At 53.2% G+C, this 27,714-nt stretch overlaps 1 protein-coding gene and 1 pseudogene across 2 annotated transcripts in view; one reads left to right on the forward strand and one right to left on the reverse strand.

The window, feature by feature from the left end:
• Positions 1–731: 731 nt before the first annotated feature.
• LOC132686395 (large ribosomal subunit protein uL6 pseudogene) lies at positions 732–1,476 on the reverse strand (annotated as a pseudogene).
• Positions 1,477–17,086: 15,610 nt separating this feature from the next.
• The window catches only part of ADORA1 (adenosine A1 receptor), a 34,458-nt gene continuing 23,830 nt past the window's right edge, over positions 17,087–27,714 (forward strand). The window contains exons 1-2 of one of the 2 annotated variants that reach the window (XM_060644155.3): positions 17,087–17,350; positions 18,219–18,616. In XM_060644155.3, the coding sequence (XP_060500138.1) occupies positions 18,276–18,616 (341 nt within the window). In that variant the 5' untranslated portion in view covers positions 17,087–17,350; positions 18,219–18,275. Of the gene's footprint in view, positions 17,351–17,466; positions 17,872–18,218; positions 18,617–27,714 lie in introns of those variants that run through there. The other variant, XM_060644154.3, reaches the window with a different exon arrangement.

Raw genomic sequence — 27,714 nt, forward strand, 5'->3', positions numbered from 1 at the left:
TTCCAAGTATGGCAACCATTATGCCTGCAGGGCAAAATTGCCCTGGGCGGTGAGCCACTATGCTCTCTCTCTTTTTTTCCTTGTGGGACCTCACTATGGTATCCTGTCTCTTTGTGTTGTGTGATTCGTTTTTACTAAGCTCATGTTTTCTTAGAGCCATGCCTGTGGAGATTCTCCGATGCCTGGGGTCGAAGGTGTTTTTCTCCAGGACTGTTTTTCATTTACTACGGGCTCTAGGCTTACAAGTTTATGCTGGGGGTGCAGGCTCCTGTTGGACTCCTCACCGTTGACCAGCCCTCCCATGCCTTGCGAGGTTTGTGAAAATGGAAGCTTTTGTAAATGCTGACGTCAGTGGGAGGCTTCTCTCTGGGCTCCTGCCTTCACAACTTTAGGCTTCCAAATTCACCTTTCGCTCTTTTCCAGTCAGACTGATGCATTTTAAAAGAGGGTTTTTGGGGTGCCTGGGTGGCTCAGTTGGTTAAGCGTCCGACTTCAGCTCAAGTTGTGGTCTTGTGGTTCTTGAGTTTGAGCCCCGCGTGGGGTTCTCTGCTGTCAGCACAGAGCCCACTTCAGATCCTCTGTCTCCCTCTATCTGCCCCTTGTGTGTGTGCTTTCTCTCTCCAAAAGGACTAAATATTAAAAAAAAATTTTTAAGAAGTATTTGTGTGTGTGTGTGTGTGTGTGTGTGTGTGTGTGTGTGTGTTCTGGCTTAAGGAAAATCCCCAAATCCATACAGCTTTTATTCCATCTTTAAAATTTCACAAATAAGTCTGAAAAATCATTTGGCATCTTGCTCTTTCTGTCGCGGGACAACTTAGATCTTATCCATCAGCCTGCTGAGCCGCTCCTTTTTCAGAAATGTAGCTACCCTCCCCAAATTTTCTGATATCCTTGTTTTTTAACTGTCGTGCCTTGCCGAATCAAAGCAGCTAGTTTGATACAAGTTCAATGTCATTTCCTGCAAGAGTTAACCCATCCTCCTGGGGTTGAGATACTGAATAAGCAACGCTTGGCCTCATCTGAACCCTGCGGATAAATTTTTCACCCACAAAACTTCGGATTTCGACAAGGGAACCATTCTCCTGAACAATGACATTGATGGGAAAGTGAGCATTCCCAGACCCCATTTTGTAACGGAAACCCAGCGTAATGCCCTTCGTCATGCTCCGTACGTGACGACAGATAGTGTGAACGGTAGCGGTTCTTTTCCATTTCCCCACCTTTTGTCAGCTCGGAGCCTCTTCATTTTCCTTCCGAAGAGACTGAGTTTTGCAGTGATGTGATTGAAGTCCCTTTGCAGGGGTCCTCTGGGGCCTCTCACAGTAACGGCACGTCCCTTCAGAGTGATGTCGATGTTTTCTGGAACGTCAACAGTCTGATTGCTGAGAATGGCCTTCATTCTCACAGTAGATGCAGCAAAAGAGTACAGAGAAGTGTTTAAGATTGTTTTGGCCGGGAGTTTTAGTTGTCTTTAGTGACAGGATCAGTCGGCAAATTCCTCTGGTATACTTTAGAACCTGAAGCCCACCACTTTTAAAAATTAAGAATAGTGAAGCAAGCTGATCAAATGCACGGATCTTTAACAGCAACACAAGCGCAGTCCAAATCGAATTAACACAGTTTCTACAGAAACACACTCCCAAGGGCCGGAGCTAGATGTGGGTTTGAGAATATCGGTGAAGTCCCAGAGGACAGGTGTTTAACAAAGGGAGCAGTGGAGCGTCCTTCGGTCAGGCACGTGTCGACACAGGCTCCAGATATACATCACCAGTGACAGTTCTCAGTGTTTGTCCCAGTTGTTTTATGAAAAGAAAGAAATGGACCCAAACACTGCCCGAGTGAGACCACACAACAGGTGCGTTATCCAGTGTGATCTGAAATTCTAGGAAAAGTGAATCCACTTGGTGAGTGTAATTCACGTTCGTCGTAAAAGTTCCGTGGAGACGAAGCCCCATTGGCAGGGCTGAGGCTCCATGATTTGGATCTATCCTCAAGTTTACAAAAAGCGGTCAAGAGCACTGACATCAGACTCCCGGGGTCAGAGTCCAAGGTCTCCCACTTAAAAGTTTGCTTCTTAACCTGTCTGTGTCTCCTTTTTGTTATTGTGCAATGAGAAGAAACTACTCCACAGATTTATTGTGAGGCCAAGGATAGTGCCTGGAACGTATAAACACTCAGCGGATGTTAACTTTAACAAGGTAAAAGATACAGAAACTTAAAGCGAAATTCCTACTTGTCAAAACCTGAGAATTTCTCCTAAAAGGTGATTTCATGCCCATGAGATAGCACTGCCTTTCTTTACCACCAGTGACTTCATTGTGCTCAGAGTAGTCAAGCAATAAGAAACAAGAGCAGATTCCAGTGGTCAGTCACTGTGTCTATGGGCCCAGCTTAAGTTCAACATGAGCATTTCCTCCATCCAATGCATCAGCAGTGTTTTACATTCAAGACGAAGAGTGTTTACAAGTCTTGTCACATCAGTAAGACGCGAGCCGCCTGAGGTCTGATGAGTTGGGTCCTTCAAAGCCTTTTAATTCCACGTGGTGGGAAAGCAGTTCAGTAAATCTTTCCGACACGTTTCCATGATGTCATCACCCAACAGCATCAACATAAACAGCGTCTCCACACCCTGCTTCATCTTCTTCCAAACTTCGAACGAAAGCCCAGGAAGAAAGAAAATTCACAATTTTGGTGACTTACTCCATGGTATCAGGCAATGAATGTGATTTGCAAAGTGCGTGGTCCGTAGTCGTAAAATGATGGATGCCGTTCAAACTCCTTTCAATGGGACTAAACTGCTGAGACCCTTCTGCCCCCATCTTTGCTTTTCTTTGCAGGAGCCAGACCAGCAGTGAACTCTGTTTTTGCGTGTTTCTAGCCACTCTCTCTCTCTCTCTCTTTTTAAGTTTATTTATTTTGAGAGAGAGAGAGGGAGAGAGGGAGAGAGAGAGGAGGGGCAGAGAGAATAAGGAGAGAGAGAATCCCAAGCGGGCTCCGTGCTCAGTGCAGAGCCCCACGGGGAACTCGATCTCATGACCATGAGATCATGACCTGAGTCAGAATCAAGAGTCGGACGCTTAACCGACTGAGCCACCCAGGCGCCCCTAGCCACACTCTCTTTTTAACAACCTCTTCTTGGGAGGTTGAGGTCTAGTTTGGCCAAAAGTCTCTGGTGGACTGCCTTTCTGGGCCACAGGGCTACGAGTCTGTCCCCTGGTCTCATGGAGAGAGAGGCAGCCTGTTAAGTGTGAATCTTGCTTTAAGTTTCTGCACGTTTTACTTGTTTCCTTTAAGTTAGCATTTGTTGGGCACTTACTCTGTGCCAGGAACTATTCTAGGTGCTTTCCATGTGATTCATTCAACTGGGATGGCAACAGACAGCCTAAGCCACATTTGGCTCTTCTCAGTGGGGTAGGAGCAAAGTGAGAGTGAGAGGCCCAGGTCACGATCGTCATCTGCCCGCAGACACGCCTTTGTCCTGAACTCCCTGACCCAGTCAATGGGCTCCACTGTCCATATAACATCTGAGGCAGGGACCTAGAAGCACCTCCCTGCCTTCCCACATCCCATCTGCCCCTGACCCCCTCTCCGGTCCCCTCTCACCGGCTTATCCCTATTGTGGCACTTTTCACAGCTATCTAGAACCATCTGTCTCCCTGTCCATCATCCCCTCTTAGGACAGAGACTGTCTTCTGTCTCTGAATGCTCAGTGCTATAGCAGACCCTCAAAGATGTTCGCTGCATGAAAGAATAATGTTCTGTCATTTCTACATAAGAATTTCTTGGGGCGCCTGGGTGGCGCAGTCGGTTAAGCGTCCGACTTCAGCCAGGTCACGATCTCGCGGTCCGTGAGTTCGAGCCCCGCGTCAGGCTCTGGGCTGATGGCTCAGAGCCTGGAGCCTGTTTCTGATTCTGTGTCTCCCTCTCTCTCTGCCCCTCCCCCGTTCATGCTCTGTCTCTCTCTGTCCCAAAAAAAACAAACAAAAAAAAACAACAACAACAAAAAAAAGAATTTCTTGAGTTAGTTCCTCTGCCCCCATCCCATTAACTGCCCCAGTTTAGGGTCCTGTTCCTTCCCACCAGAACTCTTAAAATAGCCTCATAAACGATGTTCCTTTTCTCCACTTTGGCTTACTCCCACCCACCCTCCTCATTGTCTCAAGGGTCATCTCTCCAAGGCACAACTTAGAGTGCAGTACTGCTCTGATCAGACGCCTCAGTGCTTCTCTTTGCTCTCGGATAAATTCAAGACCTCATCACACACGTCTGTTCTTCCTGAGCCCTCTGTTTAGCCATGCTACATGGTGGTGTATGTGTGCTGTGTGTATGTGTTTAGGTCCCAGTGCCTTTGCACGTGTGCCTTCTACCTAGGATAGATGCTACCCCCTTTTCTCTACCTGCCAATCTCCTGCCTCTCTTTGAGACCCAGCTCGTGAAGCCTTCTGGGACCCTATAGCCTCCAGCTTCATAGGATGAGACCTCTGGTTGAGCATTGGTTGATGATCTGTCATTGCTTACGTAGCTATGTCCTCACGTCTCCCTACCCGCTAGACCGAGTCCCTTAAAATCCTGAACGTGGTATCCCTAACTCCTTGGGAGGCTTTAAAAAATTCTGGAGGGCAACAGGAGCGGGAGTGTACATCTTCTGTGTACGGTGCAAAGTGTTTTCAGACCGAAGACCCTGGAGGAGCAGCCTGAGTCAACCCTGGGGCCAACGTGATGGCTAAAGATGGTCCAACCCCCAGAACACAGGCTTTTACTCCAACCTCCCTTCCTCAGCTCTTCATCCATGACCTCCTCCCTCCCTCTCTTCTTCTTTTCTTTCATTCATTTTCCTTCCCTGCCTTCTTCCAATTGCTACGTAGCCTCAGTCATATATTACCCAAAACAACATTATGGCAATGGTAATGGAAGTAAGTGATGACACGATAGTGCACCCCAATTCTGCTGCCACAACAAAGCCGGCTGTGTTCGTTTGTCTAGTTCCCTTTCCGTCTTTCTATGCGCCCATCATGTTGCAGGGTTGTAATCATGAGGCCGTTTTAATTTTGTAGTTTACTTTTTAACTTAATATCAGAGGCATTTTCCGTGCTCCTACATGGTCTTCGTAATTATCATTTCAATGGCTGCATGATATTCCATAGAATGGATGTGCCAAGTTTCACTTAACTGTTTCCTTTCTGCCAGACAATTCCGGGTTTTCCCTGTTGCAGAGAGGGCTGTAATACGCAGGTTCTTTTACTTCTCTTTCTTGTTCCTCCCTGTTCACTTGCTCCTCTCTTTGCTCTCTCTTGTGTCTCCTTCTGCCTCCTTGACCACAGCTCTCTTTCCCAGAACAGTAATTTGCCCCCAAGTGGATATAGAAATCATCTTAGTGGTGTGGTTTATATATACAATTGGAATACCACTTGGCAATGAGAAAGAATGAAATCTTGCCATTTGCAACAACGTGGATGGACCTGGGGGGTATTATGCTAAGTGAAATATGTCGGTCAGAGAAAGACAGATACGTGTTTTTACTCATATGTGGAATCTGAGAAACTTAACGGAGGACCATGGGGGAAGGGAAGGGGAAAACAACAGTCAAACAGAGAAGGAGGCAAACCATAAAAGACTCTTAATTACAGAGAACAAACTGAGGGTTGATGGGGGAGGCGGGGGGAGGGGAAAATGGGTGATGGACATCGAAGAGGGCGCCTGTTTGGATGAACACTGGGTGTTGTCTGTAAGCGATGAATCATGGGAATCTACTCCCAAAGCCAAGAGCGCACTGTATATACACTGTATGTCAGCTAAATCAACAATAAGTTATATTAAAAAAAAAAAGAAAAAAAGAAAAAAGAAATCATCTTAGTGGGACCCAGGATTTTGAAAAGAATTACAACAAATTGGTATGAAAATGCTCTTAAAGTCACTTTTGTTATTTGTGTATCCTGAAAACAGTGTAAATGATAAACTCTCTTGCCCACAAGGGGTGGGAACATAGGATCAGGCAGGACTATGACAGAAAGCTCAAGCCTATGACAGGGACACAATGTTTGTCATGGAAGAAAAAGAGAGACAACCTGAATGTCTATCAATAGGGAAATAGCTAAGTATACCATTATGTGTCCATACTCAGAATATTATGTAGGGTTTAAAGAGATTGTTGTGGATCTATATGTACCGACTCAGATAAAATCTTTTTTTAAAAGTGAATTTAGTTGCAGAATATTTGTAGTTATAATTTATGTAAAAATTAACAGCAAAACCCAAACCCACAGGATAGTACGCTAGATTTTCTGAGGATATATTATGTCAATATATGGCCAGGCTGATAACAGTGGTCCCCCTTTGTTTAGGAAAAGGGGTCCGGATGTGGGGGACCGGTCAAAGGGAATTTGAGCCTGAACTGCAATGGTTTCATTTTTGTTTTTAATCAAGGAAAATGTATTCACATATTGCTTGTATAACAAAAAATTAATTAAACGAATGTTGCCACTGTTGTGTCTTTCTGTTTACGTCGTGCATTGACCAGCCCAGATTCCGGCGCTGGCCATGAAGGAATAAAACGTAATAAGAGAATGTTACTAAATATCAAATGTCCTTTTGGGAAGAGTGGATTTTTTGCAACCCCCCCTCCCCCCCACGGATATGTAGGTTGTTTCAGACAGTACCGGTGGGCCTGGGGTGGGGGGAAAAAAGGCCTGCTCTTCTAGGAGACAAGGATGCCCCTGATCCAGACCCTTGCCTCTCAGCCAGTCCTCCCCACCCCCATCCTGGCAGGTGGAAGCTGGGGGTTTTGAAGTTTAGTCTCTTGCATTGAATCCTGGATGGAGGACAACAGATGGGGCCACACAGCCCTGCTGCTCAGACCGAGGGGAACAGGTGGAGGCTCTGGGGCCAGAGTGTGAATGCTGGCGATTCATGAGTGGTGCAGGCAGGCGGAGTGCCCAGCTCAGCGCCGGTGACAGCTGGGCAGCACGTGGGTGGGAGAGGGAGTCGGGGCATGGGGGGGTGGGCTGCAGTGGGTGGGTTCGGCCATAGAGAGGAGGCATGAGAGGGCAGAGGATAAAGGAGGGAAAGAGGGAGAATGCCTCCCACCCACCCAACCCCCCGGCCCACCCCCAGGATTAAGGCAGTAGGGAAGTCAGAGGTTCCAGGCTGACCCGAAAGGCTTAGGAGGCAGGAGGGTAGGTGGACATAGAGAGGAGAGTGTTCCTTTTCTGCCCCTTCACCCTCCTCCCCCATCCCCAGCTGTCCTCTACCTAGTCCTAAACCCGAGGCATTTGGGCCAATTCCAGTGGCTGTGCCAGGCCCTTGGCTGGGTCAGGGCCCGGGCAGGGGAGGGAAGCAGCTGCCGCCCCTCCCCTTGCAGATAAGGGTAGGAGTACAAGGAGGTGACAGGACGGGACAGTCCGCGCCTTTTTGCCCAGAACTACCTGGTGCCGCACCCCTCACCCTGTTTCTCTTTAGTTAAGTGCAAGAGTAAGAACTATGAAAACAGTGCTAATTATTAGTAGCGCTTACAGAACCCTCGTGATATACACAGCGCTATTGATTTTATAATTTATCACTGAATTCTTCCAACAGCCCTTCCTGAAAGTATAGCTTCCATTTTACAGGTGAGAAAACGGAGTCTTCTTGGTTAAGTAATGTGCTCAAAGCCGGACACTAAGTATCGTTTGACTGCACAGACCAAACCCGGAACCTTCCAGGTGGATGGAATTAACAAAACGCTGGGCTGAGAGCCAGCAGTCCTCCATTTCCCAAAGGAGCAAGAGGTGGATGGGCCTAAATTAGCCTTTTTCATTGGCAAAATTGAGAGCAGCTAGATGAGGTTAGGGTGGAAAGTAAAGGAAGCTAGAAAACTCTTTTCTCCGGAGATTTGTCCAAATAGGAACGATCCCATCGCTTTGGGCTGGTTTAGGAGACTTGGCCTGGAAAAAAAGGGAACCAAGCACTTTGGTTTGGGCGTCAGGAGACAGGCGCCTCTGCATGCCCTCCGAGGGGGCAGATTTGCTGGCATTCCTAGGCCCCCAGCCCTCTTAGTGCTACAGCTTTCCAGATGAAGAAGACGAAGCCTGGGGACGGTGGGGGGGGGGGGGGGCGGGGGCAGGGGGCGCTGTCCGTCTCCCACTGGTCTGGTGCACTCTGTTGGTGGAGCATCTAACCTGACACTTGGCGCAGTGCACCTGCGAGTCGCCCATTCCATGAGCCCAGATATGGCTCCTCCTCCCAGCCTCAGGAACCCAGCCCTGAGTGGGTTGGGGAAGGAGAGGGAGCTCCGGGGAGTGGGGGGCCGGCCCCAGCCAACTATTCACCCCACGCCCAGACTTCCGTCCGGCCAGCAGGGGGAGCCCGAGGCCCAGGCAACGGCCGTGACCGGGGAGGCTGCCACTGGTTCCGGATGCTCCCGCTTCGCCCACCCAGGCACCTCCCTGAGCCTCAGTTTCCTGGCCTGCGAAATGGGAAAATAATTACACTAAGTAATGCACAGCATTGCTGTGAGAGTTAAATGCATTCTAAACAATAAGGCGTTGCTAGACTTCCTTCTTGTTCTCTTGTACGATGCTATTCTGAACATTCAGTATTCAATAAATACTTCCTGAGCTCTATTAAGCACTAGAACCCTATTTTCGGCCCTGGATGAAGCCTGTCCAACTTGTGGGCCACGGAAAGCGGTTAAAATAGAAAAGCCTGGCAACTGGATGGTTCGTCTGTGCCTCCCACGCACCTGACCAGCCAGATAGAGTGGGTGGCTCTTTCGGTACAGGTCAACACTTCAGCAAACTCCTGTTTGTTCCTCTGGCCTGGAACTTGGGCCTTTGGGCTGGGCCTGCAGAGGCGACAGGGAGCCCAGGCCACAGCCCACCTGGCCACCCTGACTTCAGGAAAACGCACTTAGTGCAAAGACCTTTCACGCCCAGGGCTCTCTGGTGACAGGGCCTTGGGTTCAGGGTAGAGGGGTGAAGCGGATTTGAATGGAATAATCTCCAATTGGCATTTAGAGTTCTGCTTAAGATCAGCATACGACTGGAGCTGAGAGAAGGGGCTGAAGCCAGAATCCGTGGCCAAGCCTGAGATTGTCTGTTCTTTTCCCAAGAATGTGGACCAGTTTGGATTCCGCAGTGCGATGGGGTCAGTGCCTAGTCTCCTGGCTCCTGTCCCTGCTGGGTGGGGCTTCCGTCAGACAATCGCTGTGGAAGCCTGTGTGTGGTGGGGTCTGCGACAGACTCCCAGGGGTCCCAGCGGAGGAGAGGGGCCTTCCCACCCGTGAGTTTTTCGCCCCGCTCCTTCTTTCCCAGAAGCCTCGGCTTCCGTTTAAGCCCTCACCCCAGGACAGGGTCCCCAGAGCACCTAATGAGGAGTTCAGTGTGACGAGGTGACTATTCACATTGACTATGTTGCTTTTCAAATTCCAGATGTTTCGTTCCCTCGGGTGGGCGGCCGACTCTCTGAGGGGGGCTCATTGTGATGTGTTCCAAAGAACCCTGGACTGGGAATCGGAGGCCTGAGCTCATGTTTCAGTTCTAGGCTTTGGTGGCCCCAGGCCTCCCTCTGAGCCTCTGCGTTTTGACCCGTTAAAGGGGGTCATAATAGCTTCTGCACCGGGCAGGCTGCCAACACCTGGGGAAGACGTGACGAAGGCCCAGACACGTGGTTCTACCCCTTCCTCTGTCTGCGTCTACCCGAAACAAGTGAAAACGTATGTTCACGCAAAAACTCGTACACGAATTTCACAGCGGGATTATTTATAATAGTCTCAAAGTAGAAACGACCCATATGTCCGTCAACTGATGAATGGATAAACAAAATGTGGTGTAGACACGCGATGGAATATTATTCGGTCCTCAAAAAGAACGAAGTGCTGACACCTGCACAGTATAGATGGACTTTGAAAACATTATGCTAAGTGAAAGAAGCCAGTCACACAGGACCACGTAGGGTCCGGTTTCACTTACACGAGGGGGCCAGAACAGCAAGATCCACAGACACAGCAAGTATATTAGTAACTGCCTGGGTCTGTGTAGGAGTGGGTAGGGGTAGGGAAGTGACTGCTAATGGGTGCAAGGTTTTTTTGGAGGGCGATGAAAATGTTCTAAGATTAAATTATGGTGACGGTTGCACAATTCCGTAATTATACTGAAAAAAAAATCACTGAGCTGTACACTTCAAACGGGTGAACTTTATGGTATGTAAATTATATATCAACAGAGCTGTTAAGAAATTTTAACTGGGTGTCCTGAGTTTAATTTAGAAACTCTACTTCGGCCCTTTCTTTCCTCTTTCCCCCAATCTTCATGGCCTTGTTGTCCCTCTCAGAACATACAGAAGGTAGTGGGCATATTTCTCTTTCCTGCGGGGGCAAGGGCACTGTTTGACGCGTGGGAAGGAATAGGGAAGCATTAGGGAGTCCAGATGCCATCCTGCCCAACCTCTCACAGCAGCCACATGAACTCCCCTGCCTTGATTTCCCTTCCTGCCCGCTGTGGGGAGGGACAGTAGGGGATCCCTGCCCCTGCATCCCTGGGGGTGGTGTCTGGGGAGTCCAGGAAGACTGGACTGGGAAGGATGCATTGGCCAGGATGGGGTGGCCTGTGCGGGGAGCTCTAATGAGTCTGTTATGTGGCAGGGCCCACTTGGGGTCTTTCTTCTAAGTGCTGGTGGGGTGGCAGGTAGATTGCCCAGAGATACTTCTTTGGCTGCAGTCAAGGCCAGAGAAGCCAAGAAACCCACGGCTGGCGCCCTGTGGACTGGGGTCAGGGATGGAGCTGGGCCATGGGCTGCCAGACGAGGAGCTGCTGGTGCCTGGAGAAGGCTGATTCTTTAATTGGTGTGCTACACGGCAGGGCAAACTGCGGGCCATGTGTCTGGTGGGGGCGGGAGGGGGAGTGCAGGAGAGACAGGCTGGGGCAGAAGGCCTGCGGGTCTCCCCTCAAGACTCAGTGGGGGTGGGGCGAGAGGGGCTTGGAGCCGGCGGCGGAGAGCTCGTACTTCCAGCTCTGCGTGCACCCAGAGCTCTGTGCCCAGCCAGCTGTCATCAACCCCTTAGGATACTTGACAAGTGGGGTCTGTTCTCAGCTTCTCTTCCCTCTGATTCATCTTTCCTTGCCCCTGCTTCGCTGTCTCAGGCTGTGAGCATGCTCAGATTTCCCCACCTAAAACCAACCTCTTTTTGACCCTACTCTCCTGCAGCTAACAGTCCGTCGTTTCGTCTCTTCTCTGCCAAGTTCTTTCAAAGCCTTGTCTGCATCCACACCCCACCCCCGCTTTCCCTACCTGCTCCAGCATTCACCCCAGAGATGGTGCTCCCAACCCCACTCCTCCCCCTTCTTGTCACCAAATCCTACCACTTCCCCTCAGATCCTTCGCCACTGCTCTCCAGCCCTGAGCCGCTCAGCTCCCTTCTTCCTGAAATACCTGCTTGTTCCCTCCCCTGCCTGTTCTCCCTCCTGGTGCTGTAGGCACAGCCTACTTCTGTCCAGCTCCTCTCCTGCATCCTCCCTCTGAGTGATCTCAGCTCTCCCAGAGCTTTGGCCGCCACCTCAATTGAGATGACCCAGCTAGAGCTCTGACGGCCCCCTTGGCCATTTCCACAAGCCCGCTGGCCCTTGCTCCTGGATGTCCCCTTAGGTACATCCCACCCAGCCTGTCATCCTTCCCCCGGTCCCCGAAACCTGCCTCGCCTGCCTCACGTTCCACCTCAACAGCTGCCAACACTCTCCGGGAACCCAGGCTGGAAAGCTGAGTCGTTTCCTCTCCATTCTCCCCGGCTGCTCTGCGTGACTGGCCAAGGAGCCTGGGAGTCCCATGTGACATCTCTCTCGTCCATTTTCTCTGTTCCCCACTGCTTCTTCTTGTGTCTGGATTTTAATCTTCTTTGGCCGAGGCAGATCTTTCTGTTTTACCTCTCCTTCCTCCCATCCACGCTGCACAGGGTCACAGAATGGTCTTTCCAAAGCATCGTTCAGATCCTTCAGCCTCCTGCTCAAAAATGCTCAGAGGCCTCCCGTCACCAAGAGTAGACCATGATATATGTCTAGTGATTCACCACCTGAAAAGCACTTTCAAACAAATAGAACGGGTAATGTAATTATTCCTCTTTTACGGATAAAAGGTCGGAGGCTCAGAGACGGTGGTGAGTGGTTGGGGTTCGCCCAGCACTGCAAGGTGGAGCTGTGACTGGGGCCGAGGCCTCCTGGATTTAACTGGGTGCACCGCCCACCCAAGTCTTCTCAGCCTCCTCTGGGAGGCTGCCAGCAGCATGGCCCCCAGCTGTCACCCTGCTGCCCAGCCCGAGGCCGGTGCCCTAGCCAAACCCCTGGTCTTGCCCAGAAACACCTCCTCCTTGCTACCAGAACTTCTCCACAAACACAGAGCATCCTGTCCCTTCTCCAAGGCCCTTCCCAGCCCCGGGCCGGCCCAGTGAGCTCTCTGCCTTCTCTCTGGCACCTGGAACATACGCCCTGGAACTCTAGCTAATTCTAAGCAGGCATGACACTGGCCCTGCCTTCCAGGACCCACGTTCTGAGCTCTTGGAGGGCGCCTTACAAGAGTTCCCTCTTCCTAGTAGGGCCCTAATAAATACCAGCTGGGCAAGCAAATGAATGAGGCTTCTGGAGAATCTCTTCTCCAGGGACCTCTTCCAGACCAATGGGTTCAGTGATTCCAATCACCTCCGATCCCCACACACACCTCCATGAGTAAAACACGCCACATCTGGGTCAGTCTCCGCTCTGCCAGGTGGCTCTCTCTGTGTGGGTTAGCAGCCTACCTCCCACCCCTGTGACTTAGGGAGGCCGTGAAAGCCAAGACTGCTTTCACCAAGCTCTGGGTTTAAAGGGCTAGTGCTTGAGGGGGTTTCCCGAGGACAAGCAGGGCCAGGGCCCAGAGGAGGGCTCACTTCTGGAAGTCTCCTCCTGGCACCAGGCTCTTCCCCATCTCAAGGGTGGGTTTGACCAAGTTTACCACCTCTCTGGGTCTCAGTTTCCTTATCTATACAATAAACAGGTTGGGCCGAAGTTCAGATTTTCAAGCTTTTTAAAGCCACAGAGCTAATAAGATCTTACAGTCAAAGAAAAGCTCATAACAAGGAACCCACACAGGGGATAAGTCAGAGCAGAGTTGCTCTAGCTGAAGCAGGGGGTGGCTCTGTGGGCCTCCCAGACCCGACCCTCCATCCCAGCCTTGGACGTCCTGAGGCTCCCCTGCTGAGTCCTGAAGGGTCCTCAGCTCACAGTACCACCCCACCCACCCCCACTGGTAGGCTCCCAGTGTGGAGCCCAATGCGGGGCTTGATCTCAAGACCCTAAGATCAAGACCTGAGCTGAGATCAAGGGTCTGATGCTTAACCCACTGAACCACCCAGGTGCCCCAGGATAAAAGAAGGAAGGAAGGAAGGAGGGAAGGAAGGAAGGAAAGAAGGGAGGGGGGAGGGAAGGAAGGAAGGAAGGAAGGAAGGAAGGAAGGAAGGAGCAATGAGGCCAAGGAAGGGAAGTGCTATCCTCCTTCAGGAACAGTTCTGTGCTGTCTGGAGGGGCTTGGACTGGCTAGCCCTGACCTATCCCAGGCCTCCCCTGCCCTCAAGCACATGCACACGCAGGGGAATACTCAGCCCACGCCGAAGCTCCTTCCCCAACATCTCCCCCACAGGATCCTCTGACCTGGGAGAGGGGAGAAGGAGGCAGAGAGACCTAGATTCCAAATCTGAAGAGGGAGGGAACTGCTAGGAAATCACTGCAGGGGCTTGGAGGTGGGCTCCCGGGACAGGGGAAAGGCCAGGGGCTTTCCAACCATCCAGAAATCCTTCCCTTCCAACCTGCCTGCCCTCGCTCAGCCCTCCTCCCTGCTCTCCTTGGACACATACTGCCCAGAACAATGCTGAGAGACCACACGGGGACAGAAATAACCTCCTGCCTGCTGCAAGGGGCAAGAGGCAAATCTTAAAACCTTGTCCGCTCGCCCAGGCCTCTCTGGCCTCTCTGGGGGCCTAGCTGGCCTTGCTGCCCCCTCCCGGCTGGCAGCTTGAGGGAGGGGTGCTCAGGGATGGCTTCCCTCCTTGGCGAGGCCCCTCCCTGCCCAGTGTGGAGAACTCCAGGAAGGAGGGTATGCAAGGTTGCCCCTCAGGCGTGCTTCCACTTAAGCGCTTCCACTTAAGCGCTCCCTCTTCCCCCTACACCCCTGCCCCCAGCACGGAGGCTTCAGGTGTGAGGGGCCTGGAGAAACCCGGGATGGGGTCTTGGAAGGAGAGAAGTAGGAACAAGAGGCAAAGGGGAGAGGGGTTGAGGGCTAGGCCCTGGGGTTATTTAGACTCACCGTGACAGAGCCACCTGCCAGATAAAAGTTTTTCATTGTGTACCTGTAAGGGCCCCCAAATCTGGCACCTGTAGGGTGTAGCATGACTGGCTGCACAGAGAGGATTCCAGAATTTTGCACTCCCCTACTCTTTCCCCTGCCGACACTATGGCCTGGTGCTGCCTTCTTGCCTTGCTGAGAAAATTACCTGTGTTAGCCTCTCCGTAAGTCAGCTCGTTCAGCCCTCATGACTCTGCTGTGAGGTGATGTGTCTACACCCATTTTATGGATGAGGAGACCAAGACTCAGCTGTTCAAGGCAGGGGGAAGCATGGAGGGTCATGCGTCTGCAGAGCATGAGTGGACCCTGGTATGGGGAGGGTCATCTAGTCAGGGGGTCCTGTACATACCTCAAAAGCCAGAGCGTTTTGGGCTCGCTGTACATTCTGGATACCTTGTTCCACCTGTCCTGTCTACACCTTCCCACATTGTCTTCCTCCTACTATAGACCTGTGATGCCCCCCTTCCCCCACTACAAACCTCTCCTCCTCTCAGCCCTGGAATCTGCCCTAGACGGGGTAGCCAGGACTCAGAAGGTTTCTAGGTGGACAGGCCCAGCACCCATGGCCTCCATTTTGACCGTCTTTCCCACCTTGGAATGAACTTACCAGCTGTCGGAGCAGGACAGGATGAAAAATGTCAATTGTCTAAGTTGACTGATGGGTAAACTGACGCCAAGAGAGGAGAAGTGGCCTGCCCGGACCACCCACACAGTGTAAGGCCTGGAAACCAGCTTGCAGCTCTTCTGACTCTTAATCAAGTGCTCTCCTCACTGTACCCAATGGCTTTGCTGTCCGGGAGCACTGTGTTCACCACTGACACCCCCGCTGACGCCCCACTCCTCCCTGCCCAGGAGGCGCTGAGGAGATGGTTTTTCCAGAGCAGCTCCCTGGGATGGACCCTGACTGGGTCAGCTCTATTCTCAAATAGGCCCGGCTAATCCCCCAGGAGGCCTGGCCCTGGGAACAGGCAAAGGTTGAGGGAGGAAGGGAGGGAGGGAGGGAGGGAGGGAAGAAGGGAAAAGAGCTTGCGTTTATTTTACCCAGAACTGAGGAAAAAACAAATGATCTGCAGGTATTTTGCAAACGTGTCCACTACATGTCAAGCACCCACAGTAGGAGTTGGGGGTGGCTCAGGTGCCCTCCAGAGCTAAAGATGCCGGAAAGTTAGATAAGGTGACCCAATCACCCACCCCACTCCCTGCCTGGGTCTTCCCGGGTTTTTCTGTCAGCTGCATGAGTGAAAATCAGGGGCCTGAGTGAAAATCAAAAGAAAGCCTTGGTCCCCAAACAACCTGGGCCAAGGCAAGGGTTCAAGGCAGCGGGTGCACGCACAGGCTGGGGTGTTCATGGGCATGGGGAGTATGCGGAATGTCAGGCTGCCTGTTGGGAGGGTTGAGGAAGTCTGGGGTGGGTGTGTGGAGGGAAAGAGGGGAAAGGAGAGTGGGCACTTCTTAGTTTCTCTAGCTGGGCTCCAGGGCAGGACTGCAACTTTGCTGTCTGAGGCACAGATTCCTTGCTCCGCCCCCCCCCCCCCCCCCCAAAGCAGAAATGGAAGTGATCTTGCCCCAAGCTGGGTTTCTTCCTGCTCCCCCGAGGAAGGTTCAACCCCTTCCTCCCTCCCTCACCTTCAGGTCCCAGCCCACCCCCCCACTGTGCCTCTGCACAGACCCCCCCCCCTCCCCCCCCATAGAAGCTGTGTGCTCACCCTCCTCAGGGCAGAACCTTTCTCTGGATATCCTGGGATCCTACAGGGGGCAGTGCCCTCAGGGGCCAGATTCTCTGATTCTCTTTGCTTGCCGGCCTCTCTTTGCCCTCCCAGGCCCTTTTCCAATATCCGTGAACAAGGATTTTTCTCAGGTCAGGATGTCTGCGAGGCACATGTTCTGGCTGAGGGTCTGCCCCCCAGGTGGTCCTTGGTGGGGACCAGTGAGCCACCTCAACTGTAACTGCAGCAGGAGGCAGCCAAGGGAGGGATCAGGATGGGGCGAAGTGTGGAGGGCACTGTGTCAGGAGTCAGGGGCCTGGTTTCTTACTCTGGTCCTCTTAGGATTTTGCTGGGTGATCTTGTGGAAGTCCCCTCCTTCTTTATCTATCAGGGCATTTAATTTATCTATGAGGGGATTGGATAGGATACCTTATGGCTTAGGTACTTAGGTGCTGTGAAGAGGGAGAAGGAGGAAAGAAAAGGGGCACAGAAGGGGTGACACCGGCCAAGATAATCTTAGGAAAGTAGGTCACTCCTCTGAGCCCCAGTGCCCTCATTTGTAAAATGGACATTGCTAATAGACTAACAGGCCATTCTGAAAGAAAGAGGAGGAAGAAATATAATGACTCAGATAAGAGCCTGCAAAGTGATGTGCTCTGGAAGGATGTTAGTTCCTGAGACTATGCAGGGGCTGGCTTCATGGGAGAGCAGGGTTTCAGGATTGAAGGGTGGGACAGTGTGTAGAGCTTCCAGCTGACTGTGGGGGGAGGTGGGGGTGGGTGGGGGACATCCCGGAGCCCTGCAGGTGAGAGGTTGTGCGGTGTCGGGTGCAGGGGTGCCGCCGGAGGCCAGACCAGGGCTCCGGGCATCCCACATGGAGAAGGGAACCGGTGAACACACGGAGGCTGCACCTCTGTCCACTCCCGAGACTGGATTCACACACCAGACCCTGCGAAAATCTCACATTTTCCCAGCTTTTCTCACCCAGAATCACTTCCTTTGTTTAGAGGAGGGGGTGGGGGAGGAGACGGAGGGCGAGGAGGGAGGGGCCCGCGGGTGCCGCCGCCGCCCCCGCCCCCTCCCGGTGTGCGGAGCCCGGTTGTCACTCAGCTCCCGCGCCGGGGGCGACGGAGGCGGCGGCGCCCGAGTCGAGTCCCAGCCAGCTACCGTCCCCCTGGACCTCCCAGCTGGCCCCGGATCGCCCAGGCATCCCCGGAGCGAGCGGCTGCCGAAGGCGTCGAGCTGGGAGGGCGCAGAGACACGACCGTGCAGGTAGCTAGGAGCTCTGCCAGCTTTGGTGACCTTGGGTAAGTCTGTGCCTCGGTTCGCCGCTGTGGCTTCCCAATGGGGATGCAGGAGAGTGTTGAGAGGGGCGGCTAGACGTCCCTTGGGACTGGGGTGGGCGAGGGTCCGTGGCCCGGGAGGGTCCCTGGAGCGGAACCAGGGCACTGCTGGGAGGCGGGCGCCAGCAGCGGCTTGGGTGGGTGGCGCCGGGCACGTGTGTGCGCCAGCTGGGCAAAGGCGGGGCCCGCGCCCCGGTCTGCGGCTGGGCTCGGTCCCCCAGACCCACGCCTGCCAGCCCAGTCCCAGGTGCGACACCGGGGCGCTACCTCTTTAAAAGCGCCTGGGGCTGAGCCTCCGCCGCACCATGTGATTGCTGGAAAGGCCGGGCTGGGAGAGCTGCGGCGGGAGCCCCAGGACGATGAGCCGCCGCGCGGGTCCCGGAGCCCAGCCCTGCCCGGCGCGGCCCCGCGGCTCGGCGCGCCCCCAGGTGCCCGCAACTTTGGGCGCCGCCTCCGGGACCCCCTGGTGGCCAGCGGGCAGGATGGTGAGCTCCCTGCAGCCTGTTCTGTGGGCATGGGTGGGCAGAGCCAGGCAGAGGGACCCCTGTGGGGTGCGTGTGTGTGCGCCCCGGGAGCTGCCTCACACCTGATAAAGGAGCCAGTGGAGGAGTGAGCGCTGCTATTTTAAGTTGTCGAATGGACCCTCTGGGGAAGATAAGGGGAGGGGACAAAGATCAGGCAGAGAAAGGGCCAGGGTATCCCGCCAGCCTGGGCAGGCACTGGGTGTGCCAAGTGGGGCACAGCTCCAAAGGGCAGCGGGAGTTTCAGAGCTGCCCGGGCTCCCCCTGCACCTGCTGGCAGGCCTCCCCACCCCAGGCTTCCGTGACCACAGGTGCCTGCCTCGTGCCCCTTGGTGCCTGCCTGCTGATGTGCCTCGCCTGTGCCTGTCATGCCGCCCTCCATCTCGGCCTTCCAGGCCGCCTACATTGGCATCGAGGTGCTCATCGCCCTGGTCTCTGTGCCCGGGAACGTGCTGGTGATCTGGGCAGTGAAGGTGAACCAGGCGCTGCGGGATGCCACCTTCTGCTTCATCGTATCGCTGGCGGTGGCTGACGTGGCGGTGGGCGCTCTGGTCATCCCACTAGCCATCCTCATCAACATTGGCCCACGGACCTATTTCCACACCTGCCTCATGGTCGCCTGCCCTGTCCTCATCCTCACCCAGAGCTCCATCCTCGCCCTGCTGGCAATTGCCGTGGACCGCTACCTCCGCGTCAAGATCCCGCTCCGGTGAGTCCAGAGCAGCTGAAGGTACCCCCTGCGCCCCACGCTCGTGGCTCGAGGGCCATCTAGAGAGGATAAAAGGTAGAGCGTAAGGCCCCACAAAAGCCCGATATTCCGCGGGCCGTTGTGCCCCAGCCCTCACTCTGCCTTCCTGTCCTCTGCTCTACTGAGGGAGGCCGAGCTGCAGTGGAAGTCGTGAGAGCCTGGGCTGCTGGAGGAATGTGAACCTGGCAGTGCCCACGACCCCACAGCTGAAGCTGCGGCTGCTCTCCTGACGTGGCCAGGAATCCCAAGGCTGCCTGTGCAGCCTGGGGTGGGGGGTTTGGAGGGGCAGCCAAGACAGTCGCAGTGAGCTCAGGGTGGGAATAAACAGCTCCGCCCGTTCCGGGGAGGTGGAAGGGGCAGAACAGATTGCTGGAGTGGGGCGAGGATGGACTGAGGGGGACGTACCAGGGGCAGAGGAGTGCTGCTTCTCGAGCCAGACCCGGGCAGGCTTCCCGAAAGAACGCAATCTTCGGCTCTCCTGTTCTCTGGCATCTGTGGCCAGCTCCGCCCTCCAGGGCTGTCCTTTGAACCCAAGCAGTCTGATTACTTCTGCCCAGCTCCCACTCATGGGATCCCCGTTGCAGGCAGGAGGAGGGAGAAATTCAGGCACTTGCTTTTACTGTGCCTGTTCTGTCCCTAACCCACGTGTGTCTTTGCCAGTCACAGCGGAGGTGCTTATGCTGTGCCCAGGCAGCGCCGGGGTGGGTGGCCTGACAGTGGCAGCCCTCGTGCGGGTGTCCAGTCCACGACGGGGCCTGCCAGGCCATAATCTCGTCGCCAGGCAGTGCCTGGGCCACCCAGTGCCAGCGAATGCCTGGGCGCACTGCCAGGGCTGGCCCGGCTGGGATGCTCTTGTGAGGCGGGCTCGCCCCCTCTTTGAGTCTTGTCACCAATAGGTTCCCTTTCTACCAGGGAGCTCTGGCCATCTCTGGCACCTGCCATCCCCAGAGTCACTTCCATATCTGGGACATGGGGCCTCTGGCCTCACTTGGCAGCTTGCCCGGGGAAGGCCTCGGCGCCCACGCTTCTCCTGTTTGCCTTGCATTTGTGCACATTTACCTTTTCAAAGCTTTTCTTCATGCACCACCTTTTCCTATTCCCTCCGTGATCCCCTAAGGGAGGTGGAGTAGGAGCTGGGAAAGGAGAAACTTCAGAAAGACCCAGAGGGTCTCCCCAAGCTGGTGGGGAGCACAGCCTAGATTCCACCGCCCCCCTTCCTTCCTGATTCCCCCCCCCCCCCCACCATCCCAGACTCTGCGCCTTGCTTACGGCCCTCACACTTTCCCAGGGGAGGGGGGTGAAGATGGCTGCTCAGGGGACAGGGAGAGGCACAGGAGGTGGCCCTGGAGCCCCGCAGGCACAGCCGCAGAGGGGCCTTCATGCTGCCATTAGTCCCAGGTCGTGGCCGGGCTGTGCAGAGGAAGCTGGTCGCAGCCCATTAGAGTGGGCTGGGCCTCTGAGCGGGACCATTACAACAACGTATTGCCACATTAGAAAACTCACACAGATACGCAGATGTAGGAAGGCCTGCTCAAGAAATTCTGTCTGCTGAGCGGATGCCAAGGTGAACCAAAGGCCTGATCCTGCTGTGACAGAGGTCACAGGCCTGCTGAATGTGCCCTACTTGCCCTGTGGGGAGGGGGCTGGCTGTGCCGGCAGGGACTGCAGGCTCGTTCTTCCAGGAGGCAGCTGTGGTTGTTCCTTGCTCCAGCTTCCGGGAGCCAGGGGTCTTGAGGAGCCGCTGCCTTCCGAGGGCCGAGGCAGGCATGTGCACAGAGGCTAAGAATACAGGCTGGGTTCGAATCCTTGCTATGCATTCCTAGCCGTGTGACCTCGGGAAGGTCGCTTGTTAACCTCGTGAGGCTTCAATTTCCTCATCTATAAAAGGGGATATTAATAATAGTACCTTCTTCCAAAAATGATTGGAAGAATATAATAAACCCCTATATATAAAACACTTAGTGCTATGTAATGCACTCAGTATTATCTGCCAGCCATTCAGTGGTATGTTTATGTTTGTAGCTTTAGTATCATTATTCACGTATGGCTCAAAGTGGGTCTGAATGAGCAAAGCCCTCGCCCCCCACCCCACTGCGCCCTGGTGCTTTCAGACAGCAACACACACGCCCCCACACGCGTGCACATGCGCACGCGCACAAACCCCACGTTTCTAGGCAGATTTCAAAACACCGTTAAGTTATATTTGTACATGAACTTGTACTTTTCTTCCTCGGTGGATTGTCACTGTGTCGAGGGCAGTGATCTGAGCAGCAGCAATTGCATTTTGTCCATTTCTGCAAATTCTCCAGAATGCCTCGCCCAGTGTCTGGCACATGGAAGACACTCAGGAAATGTCGACTGAATTGGATGAGTTTTCAGAGCTCACAGGGTTGAGCCTCAGGCAGGCATTCCAGATGTCTAACCTCTAACCTTCTTGCGGGAGACTAGACCGCCCGTGCATTCTTTTTATTTATTTTTTATTTTTTTAATGTTTATTTAATTTTGAGAGAGAGACAGACAGACAGACAGACAGACAGAACACAAGTGGGGGAGGGGCAGAGAGAGAGAGGGAGACAGAATCCGAAGCGGGCTCCAGGCTCTGAGCTGTCAGCACAGAGCCCGAGGCAGGGCTCGAACTCATCATGACCTGAGCCTAAGTCAGACGCTTAACCAGCTGAGCCACCCAGGCACCCCATCTGCCCCCTGCATTCTGCTTCAGGGATCTGACCACGGCTGTCCCAGTAGCTCAGGCAGTTCCTTAAGAGCCGCAACCCCGCAGTAGCTTGGGAGGGCCCTGCCCCATGGAGAGGAGTCTCCTCCGTTAGAGAAAGGCTGCTGTGGTCTAGCTCCTAAAGCCAGGATCCTGGAGGCTGGGCTGACGTGATGGGCCACTCCAGGCCCTTGCCCATCACTGCCAGGTCCCCCTGCAGGAGGAACAGCATGATGCTCCCTGGGCAGTTACAGTCAGCAGGCTGCTGGGCCTGGGGGACTGTCTGTCAGCCAGAGGCCCCCATGCATTTGACTTGCTGCCCTGACAAGCCAGTCGGAGGTAGATGCCTTGGACGCTGGGGAGTAATACTGAGCAAGCGTTGGTGAGACATCTGTGGGGTAGCCAGGTGACAGAGTGAGCTTGGGCCCCTCCCCAAGCAAAGCATGGTTTGGTCAGTCAACCACAAATTTTATTTCATTCCATTTGGCAGAAAGCCAAGAAAGAAAAGAAGGTTCACATCCCATAGTGTGGTTGGTCCAGTGACAAAAAAAAAAAAAAAAAAAAAAAAAATTAAAAAGGAAGAAAGAAAAGAAAAAAAGATCTCAAATTGTTGATTCATCAATAACCTGTGGTTATTTACGTGTGTTTTGCATCCTATTTGCATAGCACCTCCACAGGCCTGGTAATCCACACCCCATTACCCCCTGAGCTCGTACTTCTAGGGAATCTGCAGTCTTTATCCACCACTCCCTCACCCTGAGTTTGCTTGGTGGCCCTCGGTGGCCTACTCCAGGGGGCTGGTTATGGGGAGGAGTGCCAACAGGGGGCTCCCCGGCCAAAGCCCTCTCTGTGGGGAGGAGACCTGAGCAAGGGTTACCTGTGGCCAGATAGGCTGGGGTGGGGTTGAAGGGGCGGTGGATGCTTGGGAGTCAGAAAAACTTGAGTCTGAACCTTGCTCTGTTACTTCCTAGCCCTGCATCCTTGGATGAATTATTCAAACTCTCTGAACTTCCCCTCCCCCCCCCCCCCCCCACGGACTAGATTTGAGGTCTCTGAGCTGCCTTTTAGCTCTAACTCTGTGGTTCTTCCTTATCACGACTCCTGAGAAGGTTGTGTTTTTTAGTTCCTAATGGGTAGGAGCTAGGCACAGTGCTATGTTTTTTTTTTTTTTTACATGCTTCATCTCATTTAATGCTCCTGGCTTCTCGCTAGGAGAGGGCATTGCTGTCCCCGCTCTGTTGACACTCCTGTAAACAGGTCTAAGGGGCAGGGAGGTTCAGTAAGTTGCCCTGACGAAAGTCTTGTCGCCAGCAGAGACAGGATTTGAATCTGGGCCTGTCTCACAGCCGTCTTTAAGCAGGGAGCCCCTGTGCCTCTTGAACCGGCCCCTGGAAACTATGGGGATTATGGAGGAGTTTCCTCAAGGCTGTCAGTGCGGTGATTTTGCTCCCCCGGTCTTTGCCAATGGCCCTCGTGCTGTGCCCGTGCTGGGCGCCTCCCTCTGAGTCCTCCTCACCTTCACTCCAGTGCCGCAGCTGAGCCCCAGGCAGCCCTGCCTCTGTCCACAGCTGGAGGCCTGCCCAACTGGGCTGCTGACCCGGGGAGGCACAGCGGGGAGTGTGGGAGGCCAGCATGCTGGGGCCGGGGAGGAATCTGGTAGATGAGGACATGTTTGCTGTTAGGCATAAAGTTAGCGGGCCTGGGTCTTTCCGGACACCCAGCGTGCCTCCTGTGCGCGTACCCCAGCAGGCGACCGTCTGTGTCCCCGGAGGCCCCGAACAGTTGTTCTCTATGGTGACACTGCTTTCACGGGGGGGTAGGCCATCTCCAGCTCCCCTGCGGGGTGGGGTGGTCAGAGGCTGAGAGTGGCTGGGGAGAGGAGAGCTGGCAAGCCCTGAAGCCTGACTTTCTCACACTTGCTGAAGGGGAAAGAGAGGCCCGGGACCCCTGTGTGTTCAAGGTCGGTCAGTCACGAGCTCTTTTCCTCCCCTCCGATCCTGACTCTCGCCCCCAGCGTCTGCTGTAAAAGGCTGGGGCAGGAGGAGCCCTTGGCAATCGCCGCTCCTGCAGGAACAGAACAGAGAACGCAGCCTCCCCAGGGTCAGTCAGCAGATCAGTGGTGGGCTGAGAGGGGGAAAGTGAAGAGAGACGTCCCTCTGAGATTAAAAAGGACATTTCTTTGTTTGACCGAGGGCCAGCCTTCAGGTGGCTTATGCTAAAGAGCGTGCTGAGTGAGGGGGGCATAGACTTCAGTTGAGAGAAATCTGGATTCGTTTCCAGGGCGAAAGAAACTTCTCCCAGCTGGCATCAGAACGGCTTCCAGGAGGCCTCTGAGTGCTTTAGGAGTAAGCTTCCCAGGTGTTCGTGCTGCTTAGAAGCAGGGGAATGGCCACGACGTCCTCCCGAGAAGCCCTCTACCAAGGGCCATGGGTGGAACCTTAGAGGCCATGTCCTGACATTTGATACTTATCTCCAAGCATGAGAGCCATCTCTGTTTCCTGTTCAAATGTTGAGACATATAGGAGGGAGTAAAGATGGTAAAGTCACCAGTAATTCTACCACCTACACGTAACTAGTGTTAACATTTTGCTGTTCCAGGGAATTTTTCCATGTGTGTCTATATATATCTGTACCTCTAAATATAGATAGATTATAAATATAACTTTCACACAGTTGAGAGCATGGATGGTTTTATGTCCCATCCCATTTTGTTTACTTAATGCATTATGAGCATTTCCCCATGTCAATAAAAATGATTCTGTGAGAATTTTATGAGGGTAAAAACCGGATTGTCTTTTCGTCCATCTTTTTAGGTCTCGGCTGAAACAGCCCCTCCTCCGGGTGGACTTTTCTGACCTCCTCTCCACCTGGACCAGGCCAATTTCCTCTGTTAGGTGCCTTGCGTCTACTTCTTGCCCATCGCTCGCGGTCCAGCTGGTTTTTCTGGGCTTGGTAAACACCGAAATGGCACGTGTCCCCGTGCCTGGCACGGAGGAGGCAGGCTGGAAGCACTTTCTGAATAAATGAGTTTCATATTTTATTTATTCATGCTTATATTTTGGGCCATTTGGATCCTAACTACAATGATACCCACAATTCACATTGTTGGCAGGGTCAGGGCCAAGCCTAGAACCCTAGGTGAGCACAGCTTCCAGCCGTCAGGGTTTTTTAATTTTTAATTTCTAAAATATTTCCCACCTCCCTTTACTCCACCTCTCCCCACTCCTCCTGCCCAATTTCATGGAAACTGCAGATCCCCAGACGTGCATCGGTTTTCCTCTGCCCATTTGCCTTTCTGGGCTCAGCAGGGCAGGACCGGCTGGGCTCCAGGCCTAGTCCTCGTTGCCTAGTCTCTATTCCCCGAGGCCTGGACATCCTGTTTCCTTGCCCCTTGGTGAGGACAGCTGTCCCCGAGTGGGAGAGGCTTGGAGTGTGGCACTTGCTAGTTGGCTCCACTTGGCAGGGTAGGCACAGAGCAGAGAGGAAGGAGGACAGATGGTTCCTTGGGCTGCGTGAATTACCCCGTCAGCCTCAGTCTCCTTAACTCAAGCCCAGAGGAGGCTGCCAACTGCTGCAGAACGAGAAAAGGCTGGTGGGTAGCCATGGGACGGGAGAGGAAGAGGAAGCAGGTGGGTGAGTGGACCTCGGTGTTCATGGCCCCTTGGAAATACTGGCGCGGGGGTGGGCAGGGAGGTGGAGACAAGGGCCTTCCCTGACCGCAAAGACAAGGAGATGAGGCACCTTTTCCTGCACTGCTCTTCACCCTGGGAGTTTTATCCCCAGCGGGATTAGGGGTATAATGTTAGGGACATGGTGACTTTCATAGATCTATTTCAATTTTTTTTAATGTTGTATTTTATTCTTGAGAGAGAGAGAGAGAGAGAGGGAGAGAGTGTGTGTGTGTGTGTGTGTGTGAGAGCAGAGAGACAGAGTGTGAGCGGGAGAGGGGCAGAGAGAGAGGGAGACACAGAATCTGAAGCAGGCTCCAGGCCCTGAACCGTCAGCACAGAGCCCAATGCGGGGCTTGAACGCACGGACCGTGAGATCATGACCTGAGTCGAAGTCGGACGCTTAATTGACTGAGCCTCCCAGGTGCCCCCCATAGACCTATTTCACAAACTGACTTGGAGCACCTGCCATGTCCCAGGCACTTTGCAGGGCTACCTGTAGATACAAAGATGGGTGGGCTGGGCTGGTCTCTACCTCCATCTGGGGGCTCTTAGCCGCTGTTGAACTTGTGGATTCCTACAGACCAAGGTGGCTGAGGACAAACTCCCAACCTGCCTATGGTGGAAGTGGGGGTGTCAGGAGACTGGCACTTGGCACCTTAAAGTGCTTGTGTGGGGCCGCTGGACCCTTCTCTACATTCAGTCTCTGCAGCCCAGGTCATGTGGCAGAGGCCCTTGAGGGATATCTTCCTGCCACCTGCCTCCAGAACTTCTCTGTCCTTTGAGAGAGTAGGGCAACTGGTTCCTTTTTCTTGTTCTCATGCAGAGCCCTGATCTACTCATTCGTTCATTCATTCATTCATTCATCCATTCAACAAATACTTATTGAGTGCCTCCTATGTGCCAGGTATTGTTATAGATATTCTGGATGCAGGATACGTTCATTAACAAAACAAAGATCCCCCTAGAGTCTGCATTCTAATGGGTTGGAGGACAGATGCTAAGTAATGAACACAGTGCCTAATATGCAGAGCGTTAGAAGGTAGAATGTGCCAATGGGGGAAGGAAAAGAGCAGTCTAAGTGGGATTGGGGATGCCAGGGTGGGGGTGGAGAGAGAGGGTTGCAGTTTTAAATGGGGCAAAACCTTAGGGGCGCCTGGGTGGCGCAGTCGGTTAAGCGTCCGACTTCAGCCAGGTCATGATCTCGCGGTGCGTGAGTTCGAGCCCCGCGTCAGGCTCTGGGCTGATGGCTCGGAGCCTGGAGCCTGTTTCCGATTCTGTGTTTCCCTCTCTCTCTGCCCCTCCCCCGTTCATGCTCTGTCTCTCTCTGTCCCAAAAATAAATAAAAAACGTTGAAAAAAAAAAATTAAAAAAAAAAAAATAATAAATGGGGCAAAACCTTAGAGGTGAGGGACTATGCTGTGCAGATATTGGGAGAACATTTCACACGGAGGAGATACTTGGAGCAAAGGTCCTAGGGAAGGAATGTACCTGACGTATTTGGGGACTGGCAAAGAGGTCTGTGCAGCAGGGGTGGAGTGATAAAGCTGGAGAGTGGTCAGAGATAGGGCTGGAAAGATGATAAGCTACTGGCTTAGAGGCTGCTGGAAGGACATGGGCTTTTATTCTGAGGGAAATGGGGAGCCACTGCAGGGTTTAGAGCAAAGAAGCAACATGGTTTGATTTAGGTTTTAAAGGTTCACTCTGCTGCTGTATTGAGACTGCACTGTAGGGGCGGGCAGGGGCCTAGTTAGGAGCTAATCGCATGAGAGCAGAGGTAGGTACCCTGAATCAGTGTGATGGAGAGATGACAGTGAGAAGTGGTTGATTCTGGATGTGCATGTTCAAAGTTTATTTTTTATTAAGGTAAAATGTTTATATAGGGAGGTGCATACGTCTTAAGCATACAGCTCAATACGTTTTTGCATGTTGATATACCTATGTGACCACCACTGTGATCAGTATTTGGAACATTTTCAGCACCCCAGAAGGTTCCCTTGTGTCCCTCCCATGCCCTCTGAAAGGTCACCACTATTCTGACCTTTATCCCCATGGACTGATTTTCCCTGTTCTTGAACTTTTATAAAGGGAAATCACATAGTGATTTGTGTCTGGCTTCTGAAGCTTAAAATTACGTCTGAGAGTCATCCCTATTATTGAGTGAAACAGTAGAATTTTTTTGTGGGTTGGCTGGTTTTTGTTTCTGTTTTTTTTTTCTCATTGCTAGAATTCCACTGTATGAATGTACGGTGACTTGTTAAAATTCTGGATGTATTTTGAAGAAAGGGCCAATGAATTTGCTTATGGATTGGGTGTGAACCCAATGAGAGAAACAAGATTCCAGCATGACCCAAGCTTTAGTCCGAAACCACTGGAAAGATGGAGTTGGCATTATCTAAGGCGGGAAAGGCTGTGGACGGTCCAGGTTTTGTGAGCAATAGAGTTCAGGTTTAGACACCTTGAGTCTGGACTGTTGAGCGGGTGGTTGGATGGATATGTAAGGATGGGGTTCAGGAGAAAGGTCTGGACTGGGGATATAAATGTGGGAGCCATTGGCACGTGGATGGTGTGTAAATCCCCAAGGGGCCGCCGTGAGGTCTCCAAGAGCGGACGAACAGATAAAGACGGGAACTGAGGACCAAGCACTGAGAGGCTGGGGAGAAGAGAAGGCTCAGACGTAG

The sequence above is a fragment of the Panthera onca genome, chromosome F1 (genome assembly GCF_046562875.1).
Source record: "Panthera onca isolate mPanOnc1 chromosome F1, mPanOnc1 haplotype 2, whole genome shotgun sequence".
Lineage (NCBI taxonomy): Eukaryota > Metazoa > Chordata > Mammalia > Carnivora > Felidae > Panthera > Panthera onca.